The sequence below is a fragment of the Gossypium hirsutum genome, chromosome D11 (assembly GCF_007990345.1).
Source record: "Gossypium hirsutum isolate 1008001.06 chromosome D11, Gossypium_hirsutum_v2.1, whole genome shotgun sequence".
NCBI classification, from domain to species: Eukaryota; Viridiplantae; Streptophyta; class Magnoliopsida; order Malvales; family Malvaceae; genus Gossypium; species Gossypium hirsutum.
The window spans coordinates 72,716,237-72,736,678 of NC_053447.1; the positions used below are offsets into that span (position 1 = coordinate 72,716,237).

General features: G+C 33.0%; 4 protein-coding genes across 6 annotated transcripts; 2 read left to right on the forward strand and 2 right to left on the reverse strand.

The window, feature by feature from the left end:
• The first annotated feature begins 1,379 nt into the window (after positions 1-1,379).
• Positions 1,380-3,723, forward strand: LOC107898849 (laccase-4). Its single transcript, XM_016824413.2, has 5 exons — positions 1,380-1,541; positions 1,642-1,793; positions 1,879-2,252; positions 2,333-3,259; positions 3,363-3,723. Exons 1-5 carry the CDS (start codon positions 1,455-1,457, stop codon positions 3,491-3,493), a joined length of 1,671 nt encoding a protein of 556 aa, XP_016679902.1. The 5' UTR covers positions 1,380-1,454; the 3' UTR covers positions 3,494-3,723.
• A 6,676-nt stretch (positions 3,724-10,399) lies between these two features.
• On the forward strand, positions 10,400-12,531 carry LOC107898851 (transcription factor DIVARICATA). 2 transcript variants are annotated; one of them, XM_016824416.2, is made up of 3 exons: positions 10,454-10,802; positions 11,067-11,427; positions 11,606-12,531. In XM_016824416.2, exons 1-3 carry the CDS (start codon positions 10,799-10,801, stop codon positions 12,117-12,119), a joined length of 879 nt encoding a protein of 292 aa, XP_016679905.2. In that variant the 5' UTR covers positions 10,454-10,798; the 3' UTR covers positions 12,120-12,531. The 2 variants fall into 2 exon arrangements, with proteins under 2 accessions (XP_016679904.2, XP_016679905.2); XM_016824415.2 differs by having other exon boundaries at positions 10,400-11,427.
• Positions 12,532-14,017: 1,486 nt separating this feature from the next.
• On the reverse strand, positions 14,018-15,956 carry LOC107898852 (probable aquaporin PIP1-2). Of its 2 annotated transcripts, none has more exons than XM_016824417.2 (4): positions 15,103-15,956; positions 14,734-15,035; positions 14,515-14,655; positions 14,018-14,388 (listed from the first exon to the last, which is right to left on the reverse strand). In XM_016824417.2, the coding sequence occupies exons 1-4, from the start codon at positions 15,434-15,436 to the stop codon at positions 14,296-14,298; spliced, it is 870 nt and encodes a 289-aa protein (XP_016679906.1). In that variant the 5' UTR covers positions 15,437-15,956; the 3' UTR covers positions 14,018-14,295. The 2 variants fall into 2 exon arrangements, with proteins under 2 accessions (XP_016679906.1, XP_016679907.1); XM_016824418.2 differs by having other exon boundaries at positions 14,734-15,011; positions 15,103-15,758.
• Positions 15,957-16,752: 796 nt separating this feature from the next.
• On the reverse strand, positions 16,753-19,125 carry LOC107898850 (U3 small nucleolar RNA-associated protein 18 homolog). The gene is made up of 2 exons (XM_016824414.2): positions 19,013-19,125; positions 16,753-18,757 (listed from the first exon to the last, which is right to left on the reverse strand). The coding sequence occupies exon 2, from the start codon at positions 18,734-18,736 to the stop codon at positions 17,060-17,062; it is 1,677 nt and encodes a 558-aa protein (XP_016679903.2). The 5' UTR covers positions 18,737-18,757; positions 19,013-19,125; the 3' UTR covers positions 16,753-17,059.
• Between the last annotated feature and the right edge of the window lie 1,317 nt (positions 19,126-20,442).

Here is a 20,442-nt window from a genome sequence, read left to right on the forward strand (position 1 = left end):
TAGTCCACCTTGAAATAATTCTCTCACCAATTAGCACCTCTTCTCCACCTATAACCTCTCTTCTATACCACTAATCACCAAAATATTTAACCCAGATATGCTGACAGAGAAAAGCATTAGGCATGACAGAATTATCTCCCAACATAGTCAGTCAACTTCTGAAAATAGTTACCATAGCCAAAAGCTGACAAGATAAAAATCAGTGTGCATGTTCACCATCAAGTGCATCAACAATTTAGTCAAAACTAGAAAAACAGTCGCATTCTATTGGCTTGGATAATCTTTATCTGTTGCACTGAAAATGAAACAAAATCTACCATACGTGAGTGGTTAGTGGTACACTTTGGAGTACATTTTTAGCAAGATTATATTCTTGTGGACTTGGACTAGTGATTTCATCATAATCTGATTCGGTTGAATTTGGGGTTTGGAGGAGATAAGAAGGAGAGAGGAAGGCACAAGGGAAGGGAAGTTGGTTCCATGCTCTAGGTTGGGGTTGGTTTAGTCTTTGCTTTCAAACAAGCCATTCTATTAATACGATACCCTTTTTGAGATCCCATTTGTCACCTCTTTGTTGATAATTCACTGCCATTTGCCCTACGTAGTTCACCTACTTTTATTTATCACAAACCTGCTAACATTAATCCTGTCTAATACCTCCATGGAACATGTGACCGACCACAGTTTCTTTTTTACCCTCTTTACCTGAGACAAGGAAAAACACGGATTTTCCTGCATCTTCTCTATCGCTCCATAGCTTAACATGGTGATGTGTCTATGTCGATCACCAATTTTGCCTTTCTAGAAGATCAGATCAATGGTAAAAAACTGATGTTTAAGTGTTACTTGTTCAGCTTCCACAACACTTAGAAAATTTATGAATTGTGATGAATTTAATCTTCAAAACTTTATATGAAGATTCTCAAAAAATTGTTACATTAATGTTGAGAAAAGCACTAATTTGTAAAGCTAAAAGAAGACAAATTCAACTTCTTTTGAGCTCCTTCTGACTTGATCAAATTTAGCTTTAGCTAGCTCGTTCTATTTCTGGCTTTTATGTGTTAATTATTAAAGTAGCTAAATAGGACAAAGATGATCAAGGAGATAAATAGCTAAAAGGAAGGTCAAAAAGAAAATTAATGACCATAAATTTCAACCAACCTAATTTCTGATTAGTTTGTAATTAGATACAATCAGCATTAACTTCAAATTATGATTTGGTCCTTTAAAGCAACTTTATGTAAAATGCAAGAAATCATGGGAGAAGCCTAGTTATTTCTCAATTAAACCCTTGTTTCTAAAGGATACATTCATCCACCTAACCAATGAAAAACGACATGGCAGCAATTGGTCCATCATCACCCTTTAAAACGAGCATGTTGGCCAGTCCAAAGCCAAGGGGAACTAAGTGATCAAACAATTAAAAAACAAAAAGATAGAGAGAAGGAGAGAAAATGGGCTCTTTGATTCGAGTACTAGTTCTGCTTGCATTCCTTTTTCCTGTTCTTGTTGACTGCGCCGTCCGACATTACAAGTTCGATGTAAGTTCATTATTTAATTGTCAATGAAAATGTGTTCTCGCTTGCCTAGCTAGGAAAAATCCTTATACACCAATTGAGTTTATGGTGGTAACATGCGCAGGTGGTAATGAAGAATACAACTAGATTATGTTCTAGCAAGCCTATTGTAACAGTCAATGGTAAGTTCCCAGGGCCAACCTTATATGCCAGGGAAGACGATACAGTACTTGTTAGAGTTGTCAACCATGTCAAATACAATGTTTCCATACACTGGTGAGGACCCAAATCTTTGTTCTTCTCCAATTTAAATCACAGTTCAGGAATACCCTGTAAAAATCACATAACTTTTGCATTCCAGGCATGGCGTGAGGCAGCTAAGAACAGGTTGGGCTGATGGGCCAGCATACATTACACAATGTCCGATCCCTACCGGGCAAAGCTATGTTTACAACTTTACCATTACAGGACAAAGAGGTACACTGCTTTGGCATGCACATATTCTGTGGCTAAGGTCCACGGTCCATGGAGCCATTGTAATCTTGCCTAAACGTGGTGTGCCTTATCCATTCCCAAAACCACACAAGGAAACAGTTATTGTTTTAGGCGAGTGGTGGAAATCTGACACTGAAGCTGTGATCAATGAAGCACTTAAGTCTGGATTGGCTCCAAATGTCTCGGATGCTCACACAATAAATGGACATCCAGGACCCATCTCTAGTTGTCCTTCACAGAGTACTTATTTCTCTTTCTCTTTGTATATATCGTTTTAAAAAGCTAAGATCTGACATAGAATCTGTTTCAATCATATTCAGGAGGTTTCACATTGGCAGTTGAAAATGGCAAGACCTATCTGCTACGCCTCATCAATGCTGCACTTAATGAAGAGCTGTTCTTCAAGATTGCTGGGCACAAGCTCACTGTGGTGGAAGTTGACGCCACATATGTTAAACCGTTCAAAATTGACACGGTTGTAATAGCCCCAGGACAAACCACCAATGTCCTTCTCTCGGCTGATCAAAGTTCTGGCAAGTATTTGGTAGCGGCTTCCCCTTTTATGGACGCTCCCGTCGCAGTCGATAACCTGACAGCAACAGCAACCGTGCACTACTCAGGCTCTCTTGCCAATACCCCCACGACTCTCACTGCCCCACCACCAAAAAATGCCACAGCAGTTGCCAACAACTTTATAAACTCTCTTCGTGCCCTCAATTCCAAACAATTCCCTGCCTTAGTCCCACAAACTATTGATCACAATCTCTATTTCACTGTTGGACTTGGGATTAACCCCTGCCCTACATGCAAAGCTGGTAATGGCAGCCGGGTGGTAGCTTCTGTTAATAATGTGACATTCACTATGCCTACAACAGCCTTACTTCAAGCACATTTCTTCAACATTAGTGGGGTTTTCACCACTGATTTTCCGGCTAACCCACCGCACAAATTTAATTACTCGGGAACTCCACCAACCAATTTGCAAACGATGACTGGGACAAAGGTTTTCAGGCTGGCTTATAACTCAACGGTGCAACTTGTTTTGCAAGACACTGGGATCATAGCCCCTGAGAACCATCCCGTCCACTTACACGGATTCAACTTCTTCACTGTTGGGAAGGGGCTTGGGAACTATAATCCAAAGACAGATCCTCAAAACTTTAATCTTGTGGATCCTGTTGAGAGGAACACAATTGGAGTACCAGCTGGCGGATGGGTAGCTATCAGATTTCGTGCAGATAACCCAGGTACATTAACAATGTTGTGACTTGTGAGTTGTGATACTTGGGTAATCTTCTTTTTTTTTTCTCCATGTTTTTAATCTTAATTTTTTTTTTCCCGAAATTGCAGGAGTTTGGTTCATGCATTGCCATTTGGAAGTGCATACGACATGGGGGCTTAAGATGGCATTCTTGGTGGAGAATGGAAAAGGTCCAAATCATTCACTTGTTCCTCCGCCGAGTGATCTTCCAAAATGTTAATAATGGCAACAGCATCCCCTTTTCGACATCGAAAGTGTTCGAAGAAGACACTATGAAACGGAAGTATTTAATAATAAGCAAAGCAAGAGTTGAGAATGAATTTGTTTTCTTGGGTAAATGAATCAACTTACTCAAGCGTCTCTGAATAACATTTGTATAAGCATTGCTATTTTTTCTATTATTATGTTCTCTTCTTTTTTGTTTTTTGGAATGAAATAAAAATTACTGTATAGGATCCGATTTCATCAAGGACAAGCCTTTTGCCCACCTCTTCATCATTCAGGCTTATTTTCCATTTTTTATTAACTATTATTTTTAGTAGCATTTGCTAAGGAGGTTGGACCATTTAGGAATTGGTTTTGTGTACCACTAATGCCCTAGAGTCTTTTAGAGATCTATCCTTCATGGTATTTAAGTACAATTCATTTACTGAATTTTTTATGACATGCAACTGTTCGACCATAGTTTATTGCTTTTCTATAGATATACACTTGACATGGGTATACATAAACCCGAAGAGTTTCGACTGCCATTTTCAATTTTTATTTCTTTCATCTAATCTCTTTTCTTATTTGTAATTATATTCTATTGCTTAGCAAATTGTTAATCATCTTTGATCATTTTAAATTTTCAACCCCAAGGCAAAAGAAATCCGAACTAATTTTTTGCAAAAATTGCATAAACTAAACCAAATTTTGAGAATTTTTCAACAACAATGCTCGAGCACTCGTTGGAGGCTCTTTCAAAGTGCAAATCGTATTTAAATCTCCAATAATCATCTTTACCAAGTAATCCACAACATTATTTTGTTTTCTTGTGAAAGACTGACAATACTTTTGAAAATATTAGACACAACTAAAATAAAATATTAATTATAAATATTTAAAAAAATATGTGCATGAAATGATTTAATCTTAAATATCAACCCTAAAATACTCAAACATAACTATCAATATACCAACCTTTAGGCTTAATACCACCAATTTGTATAAAATATAAAAACAGAAAGCTATGCACTACCAATTTTGTACATTATTAATTTACCAAAGAATTGGAATCTTTCCACAAGTGGAATCGTTTCTTCTTTGTTTAAGCAATAATCATCATTCCCAACAGCCCCATATATATTAGAAAAATAAAAAAAAAACTTTGGGAATATATGTAATTAATTAAAAATGAGTAGAATAATTGAAGGTATGGACAATTTTTTTAATACAATGTCTATAATTATTTGTAATCATTTTCTAATTTATAAATAAAAAGATAATGCATTTCATCGCAATCAAATCCACATCCTCCTGCACTGACAACAATACCGATATTAATCGAACTAAGATTCAATTGACAAAAGTTGTATTAATTTTAAAAATAAATTTATTAGTGGAATAGACTTTAAGCCTAATATATATGAAAAAAATGTGGTAATTATAATTTGTTTAAAATTTTAATGTAAAAGAGCTGTGTTAATTTTTTTAAAATTGTGCTAATTTTATTATGTAAAATAGCATTATTATTTGAATAGAACTTTAAGCATTTTCATTAATATTAGAGTTATAAAGTTATTATCAAAATAGAAATTTAAACATAAAATATAAAAAAATTTATGTTAACCATAATTATAATTTAATTTACAATTATTAGTTAAAAATTAATTTTTTTTTAAATTATGCTAATTTTATTGATGTAAAATAAAGGTATTACCTAAATAGAACTATGAGTATCTTAATTAATAATATAATTATATACCAATTAATATTTAAGTTTAGTTTTATAAATAGCAATTACTAGTTAGTCATATTCAATCAAATAACATTTAAGAAAAATTACAGGTAAAAATTAGAAATTTTTAGCATTAATAAGTTAAAATTGTATAAAAAATGAAGCATTAAAGAAACGCTTTTTCAAAGAAGCAAACACTCTTAAAATTGGTTTTTTTTTAAAATTTTTTTATCTATGTATTATTTATTTGGTGCAGGTGAAAAATATTTTGTGAGTTTATTTTGAATTGCAACCATTGGTTTTTAATCAATATTATTGTAATTGATGCAGGTTGTTTTACCTAATTTTTTTCAAATTAACATTATAGTTTATTTTCTTATATAGTTCAAAATTTGTATGTTATTTAAAAATTAAGAGAAATTATCATTATCAACGATAAATAACAAAAAATAAAAAACATGTTATTTAAAAAATAAGTAAAAATCAAACGCACAAAATCACATGCAACGCATATGACATTAGAAACTAGTATATATAAAAGCAAGAGTTTGAAGAAATATTTGAACCAATGAGAATATCCTTTATTCTTCATCATATTACTAAATTGACATTTGAAAATAATTATAATTTAATTTAAAATTATTATTTAAAAAAATTTGTTAATTTTAAAATAGAATTATTACTTAAATAGAACTCTTATCATAAAATATAAAAATTGTTATAAATATAAATTAATTTACAATTATTAGTTAAAAATAATTATAATTTATTTTTGACATTATTATAAAAATAAATTTTTATTGTAAAAAACAATTATGTTAATTTTATTTATGTAAAATAGAGTTACTAATTGAATAGAACTCTACTACTTTGGTAAGAGTATTATTTTTTCATGTTCTTGTGACATGGGATTAAAACTTTAGTTTGACAAGCCATATAGCCTTACTCAAATCTGTCCAAGTCAGTTTATCTCTCGAAACAAAAAGCTACAATAAAACTAAGTGCACCAAGTGTTTGAGTAAAAGTTCTTAAAATGTTTCTATTACTTTGAAGAACTACAATTGAGTGATTTTCAAATGACAAGAACTGTCTCTATTTATAACTGAGCTCCTCCAAATCCAACGATATTGTTTAAATTACATCAACGATTGAGGTTAAAGCCTATCTACAATATGAGAGTCGTAAAAGATTTAAATTCTATACAATCTTATCTTTAAAGGTTTACAATATTCATCATGGTAATTTGTTTAAGTAGATAGGTTTCTTATGTGTTCCACAAATTGAGTCAATTTATGTGATTCAAACGAGTTTCATTTAATCAATTGACCTCCAAGGATTGTTCTGTATGCAATGGTCATAGACTTTGATTTGCGGCCCATGGCAATAGTATATGAGTTAGTAATAAAATAATCTCAATTAGTAATTTTTAACTACTCACATGACTTATTTTGAGAAAAGAGAAGGAAATTTTTTTGCTTATTTTGAAGAGGTTTTATTTATTTACAAGATTTTTTATTCATATTTTTAATTTCAAGTTTAAATGTATACCAACTATTCCTTATTTTATGTTTAACTATTATAATATAAGCTTTTTCCTCGTGTTTTTACATTAACAACCAAACGAGTTGTAAGTATCTTAATAATCACTTAATTATTATTAGAGTTATATACCAATTGAAATTTATCTTTAGCTTTATAAATACAATTCCGTACTTAGGTATATTCAATCAATTTTTTTTTGGATAAAATGTATATTCAATCAAGTAACATATAAAAATAATTATTGGTAAAAAAATGAAGATCGTTAGCAATAATAAGTTAAAATTATTTAAAGAAGAATGAATCATTAAAATAAATTTTTTTCAAAGAGGTAATATCGAATTATGTTAAAATAATAATAATGGTACTTGAGAAATAAAATATTATTCTATTTGAAGATGAGATAATATAATAATATTTTTTTTTGTAAATTAATTATACTATGTAAAGTAAATAATCTTAAATTTATTTTTTTATCCATTATTTATTTGATGGAGATGAAAACGGTTTGTGAATTAATTCTGAAAAAAATTAAATTTCAAAAATTATTTTTTAATACTAATTAATAAATTGATTTAGTCTAAATATTTATTTATTTATTTTATATAACTCCAACTTTGTATATGTTTTTTAAACTTCAATGCCGGATTTCATGCAAACATGAAGGCTGCTAGCTCAGGTGAAATAATGGCGACAGCAGTTAATTGGCATGAGCATATACCTGACCCATTCGCGGCGGAAGCCATTGCAGGCTTGGAAGCTGGGAGAGTTGCGGCGGAGTTGGGTTTTCGGAATGTGATGCTTGAAGGAGATTCTCTTACGGTTGTCAAGAAGATTACATGCCAAGTTGCAGACAGATCGGTGGTGACTGGTGAGTGCATATATATGGGATGCAAAACAGATAGCAAGGGAAGAAAGTAGCACATTTGCTTGCAAAAGAAGATTTACCTATTGGGTTGAGGAAGCTCCATCAGAAGTAGAAGAGACTGCACAGTGCTCTAGTATTGGAATTGATTTGGGCATTTACACGCACTCTGCAATTTGTTCTGAGGTTGATGAATAGTGTGTTTATATATGTTAATTTTTATTCATATCGATATATATATATTTTTTTTACTTTCTAACATTTTTGGTTTTTTATTATTAAAATTTAATTTATAAAATATTTTTTTTCTAATAATATAGAGATTTTAATAGATTTATATAAGTTAAAATTTGGTATAAGTACCTATACTCTTAATACAATCCTTTACTTCTATTTTAAAGAATTTAATCACTTCATTTTTTATTTAAAAATGTAAATCTAATTATTAACACTGTTAATTTATTTTATTAAATTCAAATTTATTATAACGCCATTTTTTAGTTACATGGCTACTAAGTGAGTATTTTTCTTCTTTCAAAATGTCGCACCAATAGATTTAACAAAAAATTTAACAGGCCTGAATTTTAAAATTTAAAGTGTAGAGAAAATAAATTTTTAAAAATAAAAGTACATGAACTAAATTTTAAATTTACAAAGAGTATATGAACTTATAACATATTTTAACTATGTGTACATTAAATTGAGTTAATATCAAATCATCTCCCATTTAAAATATAAAAATATTTAAATATTTTTCTCTAATGATCCAATTTAAAGAAATGTTATTTTATTAATTATTTTTATTTTATTTTACAAATCTATATTTAAAACTATTTATTCACACGTTGACTTGCGAGATTGATTTAATCATTATTTAACTAATTATAGAAAATTTTAAAAAAATTTATAATATAGGCTTAAATTATGTCCTAAAAAGGCTAGAGTCGACTTCATTATAGACTTGTGCAACTTGAAGGTCCGTTCAAAAAGTGAAAGGGTTTAGATAAAAATACAAACTTAAAAAATGGGCTTGAACTAAAAAATAAGGTTTATTTACCAAAATAAGTTGAGCCTCGAGTAAAACTTTTTTAACCTAGGCTTGGCCTGGATTAGCAAAAAAAAAAAAAATAATTTCTCATTATTTTGCTATCATTTCACTATTATGTTACTACTATTTTGTTGTTATTCTTTAAATACTGTATAACTCTTATCTTATTGTTAATTTTGTTACTATTTCAGAGGTATTTGCTTATTAAGTTACACCTATTTTAATATTATTTAAGTATAAATATTTTTTAATTTATTAAAAATATTTATTTTAATGTTTTTAATATTTTTGATGTATTATATTTTAAAAATCATATATAATCTTAATAATAATAAAAGATGAAAACTTCGTAATTAATAAAATATAACATCTTAATTTTAATTTTAATATAAGAATTAAAATAAAATAATTAAAAAATAAGAGAATGATTGAAAAATCCGGTCTAGTTTATATAAAAAATTTCACGGACATCATGAATATAAAATAATTTTTGTTAGAATTACTTCGACTTTTGCGAATAGATTTCACTCTTGATATAAATTAAATGGTAGAGTTTTTATATTAAATTGGATTGTATTTTATCCACTTTATTAAAAAAATGAGTAAATAAAGTTTTATACGTTAGATAAAAATATACGGATCATTTTATTAAAAATTGATTTATGTATGTTAATGTAAGATATATATAATAAGTCGCATTGATTTTTAACTGTACAAATAAATTAAATATTTAAGAGAAAAAAATAATTTATCTTGTAATCTAATACGTATATCGATGTATTTATACGGGTGTTTGATGTTGAAGGGGTAGGAGGAATGAAATTGGATGTGTTTGTGAAAAAGACAGTCATGAATTAGGGTAGGGAGGCTATCGAAATCATTGACTTGTCAATTTTAATTAAACAAATGGGACCCAGCAATGAAAATATATAAATGGATTTTGTAACGAGTATTTTACGATAATTTAAAAGTAATAATGAATGTCCAGGAAAGATATGATCATATAAATAATTTTGGGTGAGTTTGTAAATGATTTAATCACAGGGTGTAAGCAGCAAATTGACTTTATACCAAACACTAACATTTAGGAATAAAAAAAAGGGGGAAAAAAGTAAATATACCAATTTACCCAAACTTTATAAATTGACACATGATTACATCAAATATCTCACGCTGATATGTTTTCCTTTAAAACTCTTCATGTAATAGTTTATTTCTTTCCTTTATGGGCACTCATGGAAAGCAACATCCATTATGTTCTGCTAATAAATATTCATTTTATATTATTAAGAAGACAAGATGATATTTATAAAAAATTTGAATTAAATATGTTTGGTCATGACGAAAAATAACTTATTTATTTCATATATATATCTTAACATAAATTTAAATTTGAATTTAAAATTAATTAATTACTGTACTAAAAAAATTCTCGAATAGTTTAGTGATTATTTTGTAATATTTTAAAGTTAGAAGACTAAAATATAAACTTACTAATAATTTAGTGACTTTGGGTGCAATTTATCCATTTTAAAAAATAAAATCATGAAAATCAAAATTAAACCCGAGTTATATTATGAGCTATGCAGTTTCCATTAGCCAAATCTATGTGCTAATCACAGGTTTAGCAACAAAAACAAGAGGGAAATCCCTATTAAAAATAGATGACAAGAGACAAACATGTCACGTGCGACAGCTAAATGTCAGTACTCGGCGCCATTGCGAAGGTTGGTGTCTTCTCCTTCTCCTTCACATAAAATCACTAGAAAACACAACACTCAGTCACTCACCCACTTCCTTTCACGAACCTTGTCCCTTTCATTTCCTCATTCTCACTTCTCATTGGCCTCCACTCAATTTTTACCCCCCCCCCCAAATAAAAGAAAAAAACTTTGCTTTGGCCGCAACAGTATCCCACAATCTCCATTTTCACTGCTCACAACTCCCCACCTTTGCCCCCTCTCTGTGTTGCTTACACATAAACAATAGCATAGTTCTGTTTCTTCTCTTTGCTTCTGCTTTACCCTATAAAGATTCACTCACTTATAACACTCCCCTTCTCTATATCCTCTCTGTTTCTTTTCTCGCTTGATGGATTTCAAGTATTCTTTTTCCAGCTTTAATCTTTCACTTTATGAGTTAAGTTTCTGAATTTTAATTTGCATATAGATTTTCTTGTTATTCTGTATGATTTTAGATCTGTTATGGATGTCTAAGGCTTTCAAGATTTGATACTTCTTTGCTCATTTAACAAGTCACTTCCCTGCATTTTTTTACATCTTTGAGTTGCTCCATTTCAAAGTGGGAGAGAAGCAAGTTTTTTTTTTTAATCATGATTAATCGGGGACTTCAAGTTCTATCTCAAACCTCTTACTTACAAACTTGGAATTGGTTGTTTCAAGAGAGCAAGGGAACAAAATGGAGTGCTGAAGAGAACAAGTGTTTCGAAAATGCTCTAGCTTTATATGATACAGACACACCTGACCGATGGTTTAAAGTGGCAGCAATGGTTCCTGGAAAAACTGTTGAAGATGTCATCAAACAGTATAGAGAATTGGAAGAGGATGTAAGTGATATAGAGGCGGGATTGATTCCAATTCCTGGGTATACCACTGATTCTTTTAGATTGGAGTGGGTTAATGATAGTCAGGGCTTTGATGGAATTAGAAACTATTACACTCCTGGTGGTAAAAGAGGGTCTGGGTCTCGACCTTCTGATCATGAAAGGAAGAAAGGGGTGCCATGGACTGAAGAAGAACACAGGTAAGTTGCTTGCTTGGCCTTCTCGATTATTTATATCTTTGCCAATTTTTTTATTCGTTTAATGATGATTGGATAATATGTAATGTTTATATGTAGAGGAAGTAAATTCTGTATTTTGACTTGTTTGGCATCCTCTAGCAACTGAGCTTATGATGTTTTATCTGATGATTACTGATAGGCAATTTCTAATGGGTCTTAAAAAGTATGGTAAAGGGGATTGGAGAAATATTTCACGCAATTTCGTGATGACTAGAACACCAACTCAGGTGGCAAGCCATGCTCAAAAATACTTCATTAGGCAGCTGACGGGTGGGAAGGATAAGAAGAGGACCAGTATCCATGATATCACCACGGTTAACATCCCCGATACACCCTCTTCCTCTCCGGATCACAGCAAGCCTTTGTCTCCAAACAATTCTTCTGCAGTCATACAGTCACAGCAGCAGTCGAAAGTACCCAGTGTAACAACTAAAGAGCTATTTGATTTTGAGTGGAAGCAACATAATGAAGGGGTTGCAGCCATGGTTTTCAATCAGACAAGTACTGGTAACGCCTTACTCTCCCCCTTGTGTGGGATTTCTTCATATGGAACCAAGCTGGAGGAAAAACAATTGCCAAGAGGAACACTTCCCAGATCTCAGTTTGGATCTTATAACACTCTTTTCCAGATGCAGTCAATGCAACATCAGTAAATTCATGAAGTGGAAAGAGTTCTCTGACGGCATTATTATGAATTAATGAGATGAAGTTCCAGCCTAACAGTGATTTTCAGCTAGCTTTGTCCAAGCCACATGTGTATATGTTATAGATGCAAACTACATGTGTATATGTTATAGATGCAAACTAGTCCTAGCTATCACTTGAAAGAGTGGTCTGGTAAGGTGGCTTTTGTGATTTATCATTCAAATTCTGAACCACTGAACCAAAATATCTTTGGGGGCTTCTACTAATAGTAGTCGTGTGTCTGCATTATCTGTTTAGATTGATTTCATGCGTTCTATAGAATGCCCCCGTGAGGGCCTGTGTCTTCTGCAAAATGACAGACTGTACTACAAAGGCCAAAAATTTGATAATGGACTCTAATAATTCATGTTTTCCTGGCCACAACTGTGAATGTGTGATGTTTTTATTCGCATCTCATCATAGACAAAGTGAAGAAATGAAAGGATGTTCTTTGTTCTTTTAGCCACAATTCCTCTATCTTCTTCTCATGCATGGTTAAAATGTCCCTGCTTTTCGCAAATTCAAGTTTATGTTAATGGCAAACTACTTAATCTTCTAGGGAAATAAATGGTAGGTTGATTAGGTGACTGATCTTGATAATAGAATCTTGGACTGAAAGCCTATAGTACTAAGAGCCACTAATTCAAGCATCTCATTCTTCATTTCTCCCTTTTCATCACCTTCATGAGATGAGAATAAAACGTTTTATTCTTTCATTTGTTCCTTATATTGCTTAAGATCATTCTGTCATTGAAAAGACTCCAGACTCTTCAAACCCCTTTTTATGGTCCTAGTTTTTCATTCAGCTAAAAGCACTTGAAATTTTGTAAGAATTTTCTTCCTGGTTAGTGCAGTGCCGTGAGTGATCCTGATGTGACCTGTAACCAATGTTATAAGCTTACTGTTCTGAGAAAATAGTCACTAGGATACTGGAATTCTAAGAAATATATTATTTTGCTTTTTTCTTGGTGAAAATGACAAACAGGTGGGGCAGAAAAATGAACAGCAAAGCAAAGAAATCCGTTCATCTGAAACCCGCTTTCCTGCAAATATAATTGTCTAGTTACCGTTCAGGTAAAAGAAAATATAGGATTAGTTGTAATTTTTGGCAAGCTGCTGTTGGCATGATGTGGCTCCATTCTTTTGTTGTTTGGTTGCTGTCATTGAATCAAAGTTTCATGAGGAGCCCAGTGCCCACCGTCTTGGTTGCAAAATGTACATGTAATTTTCAGGTCCCACCTACTACTATAAGACGTACAATTTAAGGCAACATGGAGCGATATATAAAGTACATTGCACTTCTTTTTTCCCTCTCATTATTGTCCACTTTATTTCTCTGCAAGTTGCACATGAAATTGAAATGCACTTTGGCCACTTCATTCTAATTTTTAATCACGCCATCCCAGGAGGGTTAAAATAGCAGCTGCAATGCTTAACGATCGTTATTTGCAGTTTTGCTGTCAACGTTCACCACTGAATCTGACATTTGCTGCAATAAGTTTGCAAGCAGAAAATGACAGCACCCTGTTAAGAATCTCTCTCCTTCTCTTTTGGTGAATCGTTGTAGGACCAAAGACAGCAGAGAGTGGAGCATATCTTTTTTGAAGAAACAATCCACCCCACCCAAACAGTAAAAAGGAGAAGGTAATATAGGTTTCTACATACGCAGGCCTATATGCGGGGAACCATGGCAGGTTGTATCAGCTATTACAATCTGGCCGTCGAGAAAATTTCAATGTATGTCTTTTTCAAGTATGCCACGTAGATGTAGGGGATCATATTACTCTATACACAGTGATTGGGGAAATCATTATCACGCTACAAACTCAGTCTATTTTACGGTCATACATAAAGTTATAAAGTCAACTATTCCAATCAATATTTTATTCAGAATAGGAAGTGGCCAATTCTCCATATTAATAGTGGATCAATACATTGAGAACGGGAGCACAAGTGACATAAATTTCTCTCCTATGGAACTACCGCAACATATGCACCATCCTTACCTTGACCCATCATTTAATTACATCCAGAAAAGAAAAAGAAAGAAAAGGATCAGAGGAAGAGAAAAGGAAAATGGAAAGGAACACATCATCATAGACTCAATAGTTTCACTTATCAATCACTGTTTCCATCATCTATCGATTATTTGGACTTGAAAGGAATGGCTCTGATCACTATTTGGTGGTATAAAGCAGCCAGGGCTGCTCCAATCAAAGGTCCGACCCAGAATATCCACTGCAACCAAAGAGGATTTAGCATTAGAGAACCTTTAAAATCAACTCTTTCTTTTTGGCTAAAATATAATAATCTGGTTGTTGAGCTGGTAAAAATACTAGAAAAGATGAAGTTGGGAAGACTTACATGGTCATCCCATGCTTGGTCCTTGTTGTAAATAAGAGCTGCGCCAAGGCTTCTAGCAGGATTAATGCCTGTTCCTGTAATGGGAACGGTTGCCAAGTGGACCACGAAGACTGCGAACCCAATAGGCAAAGGTGCCAATATCTAATATTCATTCAAATATTAGAAACAATAATTTCGAAATGATTACGAAAAAGGAAAGCTAACTGTAATTCTGCTTACAGGAACGTGGGAGTCCCGTGCATTACGCTTAGCATCAGTGGCAGAGAAGACAGTATAAACAAGGACAAAGGTGCCAACAATCTCAGCTCCAAGTCCACTAGTCTTGCTATAGCCTGAGCTAATGGTGTTTGCACCACCGCCTAGCCTTTCATACTGAGTCTTTTGGAAGCTCTTGACGACAGCAGCGCCACATATGGCTCCAAGACATTGCATTATCATGTAAAAGACTGCTCTAGTCAGCGACAACTTCCTTGCTACAGCTGGGTTAATGTGACCCCCTGAACCATATATATCCCCGAATACTGTTAACCATATAAAAAATTATTTCCAAGATTAATTGAACGCATTAAGTAGTGTGTACTATTGTACCTGAAATGCCAGCAGTGCAGTAGACAAGAGCAAAGATCATGCCACCAAAATCCCAAGCAATGCCCTGAAACCCCACAGTTGAACACTTGTGTGAAGATTTGGCAACACCCATTACGGTTAAAACAGTGATGTAAAGAAACAAGAAAGTGGCCACGAATTCTGCAATGCCGGCCCTGTAAAAGGACCATGAGGATAACTCGCCAGGCTCGAAAAGTGGAGCCGCAGGTGGTTCCTTGTAGTCCTTGTCATCTTGGGTTTGAGCAGCTGTTCCTATAGGCTGTCTCTCCCTGTACTTGTTTGCTCCCAACCTCACATCTTCGTATTGTCCTTCCATTTTTGTTGCTCAGTGAAGGAAATTGGTGAAGTTGGATGCTTTGCTTTCTCTCTATATACACATGCTAGTCTTAGAGATGGGCATAGAGGGAGGGTGGGATATTTGTAACGTGACTTGGAGACAAAGATTGAGTGACTCTAAGCTGAAGAATTTCTTTGGTGTTTTCTCATTGGTTAAAGAGGAAAACTGAACAGTGCACTCCATAATCCACGCACCTTAAAAAGGTGGTTTCTTTGCTGGATGTCCCGTAAAGGTTTTGGATGTCGTTGTCTTCCTAATGGGGGATTTTTCACTTCACTTGAAATTGCAGTTATTCGTAACTTATAATAAAAGTATGTAGCCTTTTTCTCGCAGTATCTACCCACAAAGATGGTTCCTATTATTACTTCCTAATGATCAAATTTAAAAATTGCTTTTACCTTTTAATTATTTTTCATCCAATATTGTAACATTTCGGCTTACATTGTTAGAACTAAGATCCAAAATAGTCGAATAATTGAATTTTATAAGACTATCTCGTCTAGTTCATTAAAATGGTGTCTCAGATTGATACAAATTTTAATGATTCAATAACGTTATTATTAAATCATTACAAAATTTCATGAGAATTTCAATAAGATAATACGAGAAGAGAATGAATTTCATATGCTACACACACCATCTTTCAAATAAATAAACTTGGTAGGAAAAAAAAAGGAACTTCCATGTGAAGAAAAGAATCAGTTGCTACCCTCAAAGTACATATGGTATGCGAAACTGTTCATCAAAAACTAACGATTAAAAATGCTCGAATTAGGAAGAGTGAACCCCAAGTTTGATTGTATGGCAAATCAGGAAGAGTGCACCCAAATTTTCCAAATACTTAAGATTTTGGATTACAAATTTTGGATGGAAAGTGATTTAACTTATTTTTTATCTCACGCTACTTATTTTTTAGCTACTTATTTTTTATCTCACGCTACAATATCATTACAATATCTAATTTCACTAATCGCACTGTCTATCATTTTTCTCCACATTACTTTCTCTTCCACAGAAAGAAAGAATTTCACTTTTATGCTCAGGGAACTCCCAAATGGGTGAAGATTTTGGCTTTTCTTTTTACAAATACAGTTATTATTCTAAACCATACATATCCATAAAAATAAATTGAAGTGAAGCAATAGAGTCAATGATTGAAATGAGTTCATCCATACTTAAGAGGAAGGTTTGATCAGCAGGTTCATCTGTGTAGTAGTGTATGAACCTGCATAGTGGTGTAGTGTATGATACCAACATTGTAATGATAAAAAAACAAAAAGAGTAGTCTCCAAATATCAATAAAGCAAGGCAAAATTGTTAAATAAGATATCACTAAGCGAAATTATAACAGAGATCAGAAAAAAACTAGAACCACCAAAAAGTTCGCATACTAGGAACGTGTTTGAAGCTACTGTATCCAAAACTTAAGCTCTTTGATCATTGCTTATAAGTAAAGGCAAAAACCAAAAGATCGAATGAAAGAAAAGAAAGGTTGTTCACCCACCAGATATGGTGACGATTGAAACTATATTGCAGCTGAATGAACTCACCTTACATGAGTACATGATGCTTCAAACAAGTTTAGAGGGGTACAGATCCACTCTATGCATGATTGTAGTGATGCAATTTGTATAGTAGCACTTTGCCGGCGGCGTTTCCAACAGCCATGAAACCACCACCAGGACTGAAATCCAGACAGCGGGGATACTGTAAGTTCTTATTCAGTGGAGGCCAATTAGAGTAGACTGTAAATGATGGGACATGCATCAGTTTTAAACTGTTTTTCTTCATGGTAGAACAGATAGCTAGTATTTGAGCATCACTATTAAACTTCATAAAATCGACTTTGGTGGTTAGATTCTCGACAGTCTTGATTGGTTTCCTTTTACCTCCCAAAAATTCATCCCTATTGTAAATGTTCACTATCCCGCTATCAGAACCAGCTGCAAACATTCTTCCATTCGGTGATGTACAAAGAGCCGTACCATTAATGCAGCCTTCATCAGCGGCCTTATGGATGCATGTTCTAGTTCTCAAGTCCCAATGGTAGACTTCTCCATCCCCGCCAGAGCTCAATAATTGGTTCCCATTATCAGCAAAAGCTAGAGAGCGGACTGTTCCGTTCATCTTAAGTGTTCCAATCAGCTCCTTTGTTTTGGATGAAACCAACAAGATATAACCTTCATTTCCCAAAAACGCAACCGTGCTAGAATCAGGGGAAATCTCAAAAACTTCCAAGCTTTTTTCCTCCCTACCAACCAGTGGTCCTATTTTATCGACTTTTGCTTTCACTAAATCAAAACAGTAGAAGAACTTCCTCCTCCCTGCTATAATGACCTGGGAACCATCAGGCAAGAAAGATGCCTTACGAATCGGACAATCTTCAAGAAAAACACTTTGTATTTTGGTATTCCGTTTACCATCAATCTGGAAAAACCTGATCCTCCGATCCAATCCAGCAGCAAGTAGTAACTGTGCATTCCTGTGGAACTGAACTGAATTTATTGGGCCATTGGAAGGTTCCTCAGCATTTGCATCCACGAGTCTCGAATACTCAAGAAGCCCCGGCAACAATTTAACCCTACTCTTCACCACAAGATCTTCATTTGTTCTAAGAATATCATCAACAACTTCACCGTTTCCATAACCAGAAGCTGCCACTACAACCTTTTCTTCGTCAGATGATTCATCATCATAACCATGATCATTCCTTAACCCTGAATCTAGCTTGGCCCATTCTGTCCCAGGGTTCAGCTTAGCATGTTGAGCCCTCAATCTCGAGACATACTCTGAACCAGAAACCACACTCTCATCCTCTTCTTTCCTCAACTTCCTCAACCTATTGACCTTAGCTATGTTTATCACGGTTCTTTCCTCCTCCTCATCCACCCAAACGGCTTTCCTTTCCTTACAAGTCTTCTGTTCATAATCACTTTCCTCGGACAATTCCACATCGTTCGTGGAACTGTCCAAGAAGAACAAAGCAGAACCGTCTTCAGCAACAACATCGTGAGCTTTTTCCTCCACTTGTTTACCAAATTCAAGGGGGGAATAAATCGACCCGAAAAGAAAACTTTCAAGCTTTTTCATTTCTGTCTCCTGCTCAACCTCAATCTGTTTTTCTTTTTCTTTCTTTCTCTTTTTCAACTTAGAGATTTCAGAATCAGATTCTAACCCATTCTCAGTGTCATTTGTATCTTCATTAATCGAAACCACTTCATCATCCCTTTTAACCTTCACCTTGTTTCTAGACACTGGGTTTTGAGATATCAAACTCATGTTTTCCCTCTTTCAAAGGTTCTGAATAAAAAAACAAACAAAAACCTGATGAATAAAGGTCGACAAGCCAATCCCTGAGCAGCATATAAATAATTACTAAATCACAATACGAGAAAACAACACAAACACCATGAGCACCATATTATAGATTCACCACCATGTCAAACTCAAAATATGATGAAAACGAGAACAAACATATATAAAATTTAAAAGCAAATTAAACCCAAGTTGAGAAAAGTGATACGGGAAGAAGAATTGAAAGACAGTAAGAGTTACCTGGTGTTTTTCCCTCCAAAGCTTAGGCGGGCAATGGAGTCGCAGGAAGGGAGAGAGTAAAGGAGGCGGCCGCTCGAGAAAACAAGTTACCTATACCTTAATCTAAATTCGACAAGTTAGTGGACTATAGTTAACATCCACCACCGTTTGGCCAAATAAAATTGGTCAAATTCCTCAATTGGTCCTCTGATCAATTAAAAATTTATAAGTATAATATAATCACAATACCTTAATTAATAATCAATTTGATAAAATTAAGGGACCAAAATTTAATAAACATTAATAGTAACCTCATAAATATATATTTATGAACTCGAAAATAAAAAATGAGATTTTAAAACCATCATTTCTAACACCACTGAAAAATTAGTTGTTACATTTTACAGATACAGTACTACGATTTTGCAAATGCAAATGAATGGTTATTACAATACAATTGTCATGGTGATTCTAATACAGTACTAATATTGTTCAACCAATACAGTTACAATGCATTCCAATACAGTATTATGATTTTGCAACCAATTTAATGCTAAGATTTTGCAAATAATGATATGTAAAATAAGATTTTGCAAATGAATGACTATTTCCCAAAAGGTTAAGGTTTTAGTAAGTTACCATTGTGGTGATTCCAATACTGTGTTAAAATTTTGCAAATGAATGGTGATTGCAATACAATGCACTTAGCTACCAAAAGGTTAACATTTTGCAAATGAATGGTGGCTAAAGGTTAACATTTTGCAAATGAATGGTGGTGATTATAATAAAATGCAATTAGCCACCAAAAGGATATGACTTTTCTGAACAATATTTAGTGTTTTGACCTTTTCAAAATACCACTTTATGACCTTTCTAAACAATACTTAGTATTATGACCTTTCTGAAATGACACTTAGTCAAATTCGAGTGTAAAAATATGGGATATTTTTTTTTTATTCTCTTGAGTGATTTTTGGTATTATTCAATTTTAAAGGTGCAATCATTTAAATCAAAATCTAAGTGCAAAAAGTACAATACAAACTTTTGATTCTTGACATTATTGAAATTAAATGTGCAATTAATCCATTTAAAAGTGTAAGAAAAATTACTTCGTTCAAGAAAAGATATTGTATTATATATTGGGAATAGTATTTCTTAATTGTGATGTATCCTGGAAATATTATCTTTTTATTGTTTTGCACACATTGAGAAAATAAGAAAATTGTGGGGAATGCCTCCCTTTTAAAATTTTTTTAATCAAAATTTTTTTAAATTAATTAAGAATATTAATATGAAAACACTTATTTATATATAAAATATTATTAAACATATAAGATATGGAACATTATTAAAAAACAACTTATTCTTTACATTTATATAATTTGATTTATTTTAGAAAATAGTTAAATTTATATGGTACTAATAAATTTCAAAAAAAAATATTTTATTTC

What these genes read in the sequence shown, in the direction of transcription:
- LOC107898849 (XM_016824413.2), top strand. Translation starts at nt 1,455, where the DNA reads ATGGGCTCTTTGATTCGAGTACTAGTTCTGCTTGCATTCCTTTTTCCT. An exon ending in TCCGACATTACAAGTTCGAT is followed by an intron (nt 1,542 to 1,641) that starts GTAAGTTCATTA and finishes TAACATGCGCAG; the next exon opens with GTGGTAATGAAGAATACAAC. An exon ending in TACAATGTTTCCATACACTG is followed by an intron (nt 1,794 to 1,878) that starts GTGAGGACCCAA and finishes TTTGCATTCCAG; the next exon opens with GCATGGCGTGAGGCAGCTAA.
- LOC107898851 (XM_016824415.2), top strand. Translation starts at nt 10,997, where the DNA reads ATGATTAATCGGGGACTTCAAGTTCTATCTCAAACCTCTTACTTACAA. An exon ending in TGGACTGAAGAAGAACACAG is followed by an intron (nt 11,428 to 11,605) that starts GTAAGTTGCTTG and finishes GATTACTGATAG; the next exon opens with GCAATTTCTAATGGGTCTTA.
- LOC107898852 (XM_016824417.2), bottom strand. Translation starts at nt 15,436, where the DNA reads ATGGAAGGACAATACGAAGATGTGAGGTTGGGAGCAAACAAGTACAGG. An exon ending in CACGGGACTCCCACGTTCCT is followed by an intron (nt 14,656 to 14,733) that starts GTAAGCAGAATT and finishes AATGAATATTAG; the next exon opens with ATATTGGCACCTTTGCCTAT. An exon ending in ACCAAGCATGGGATGACCAT is followed by an intron (nt 14,389 to 14,514) that starts GTAAGTCTTCCC and finishes CTTTGGTTGCAG; the next exon opens with TGGATATTCTGGGTCGGACC.
- LOC107898850 (XM_016824414.2), bottom strand. Translation starts at nt 18,736, where the DNA reads ATGAGTTTGATATCTCAAAACCCAGTGTCTAGAAACAAGGTGAAGGTT.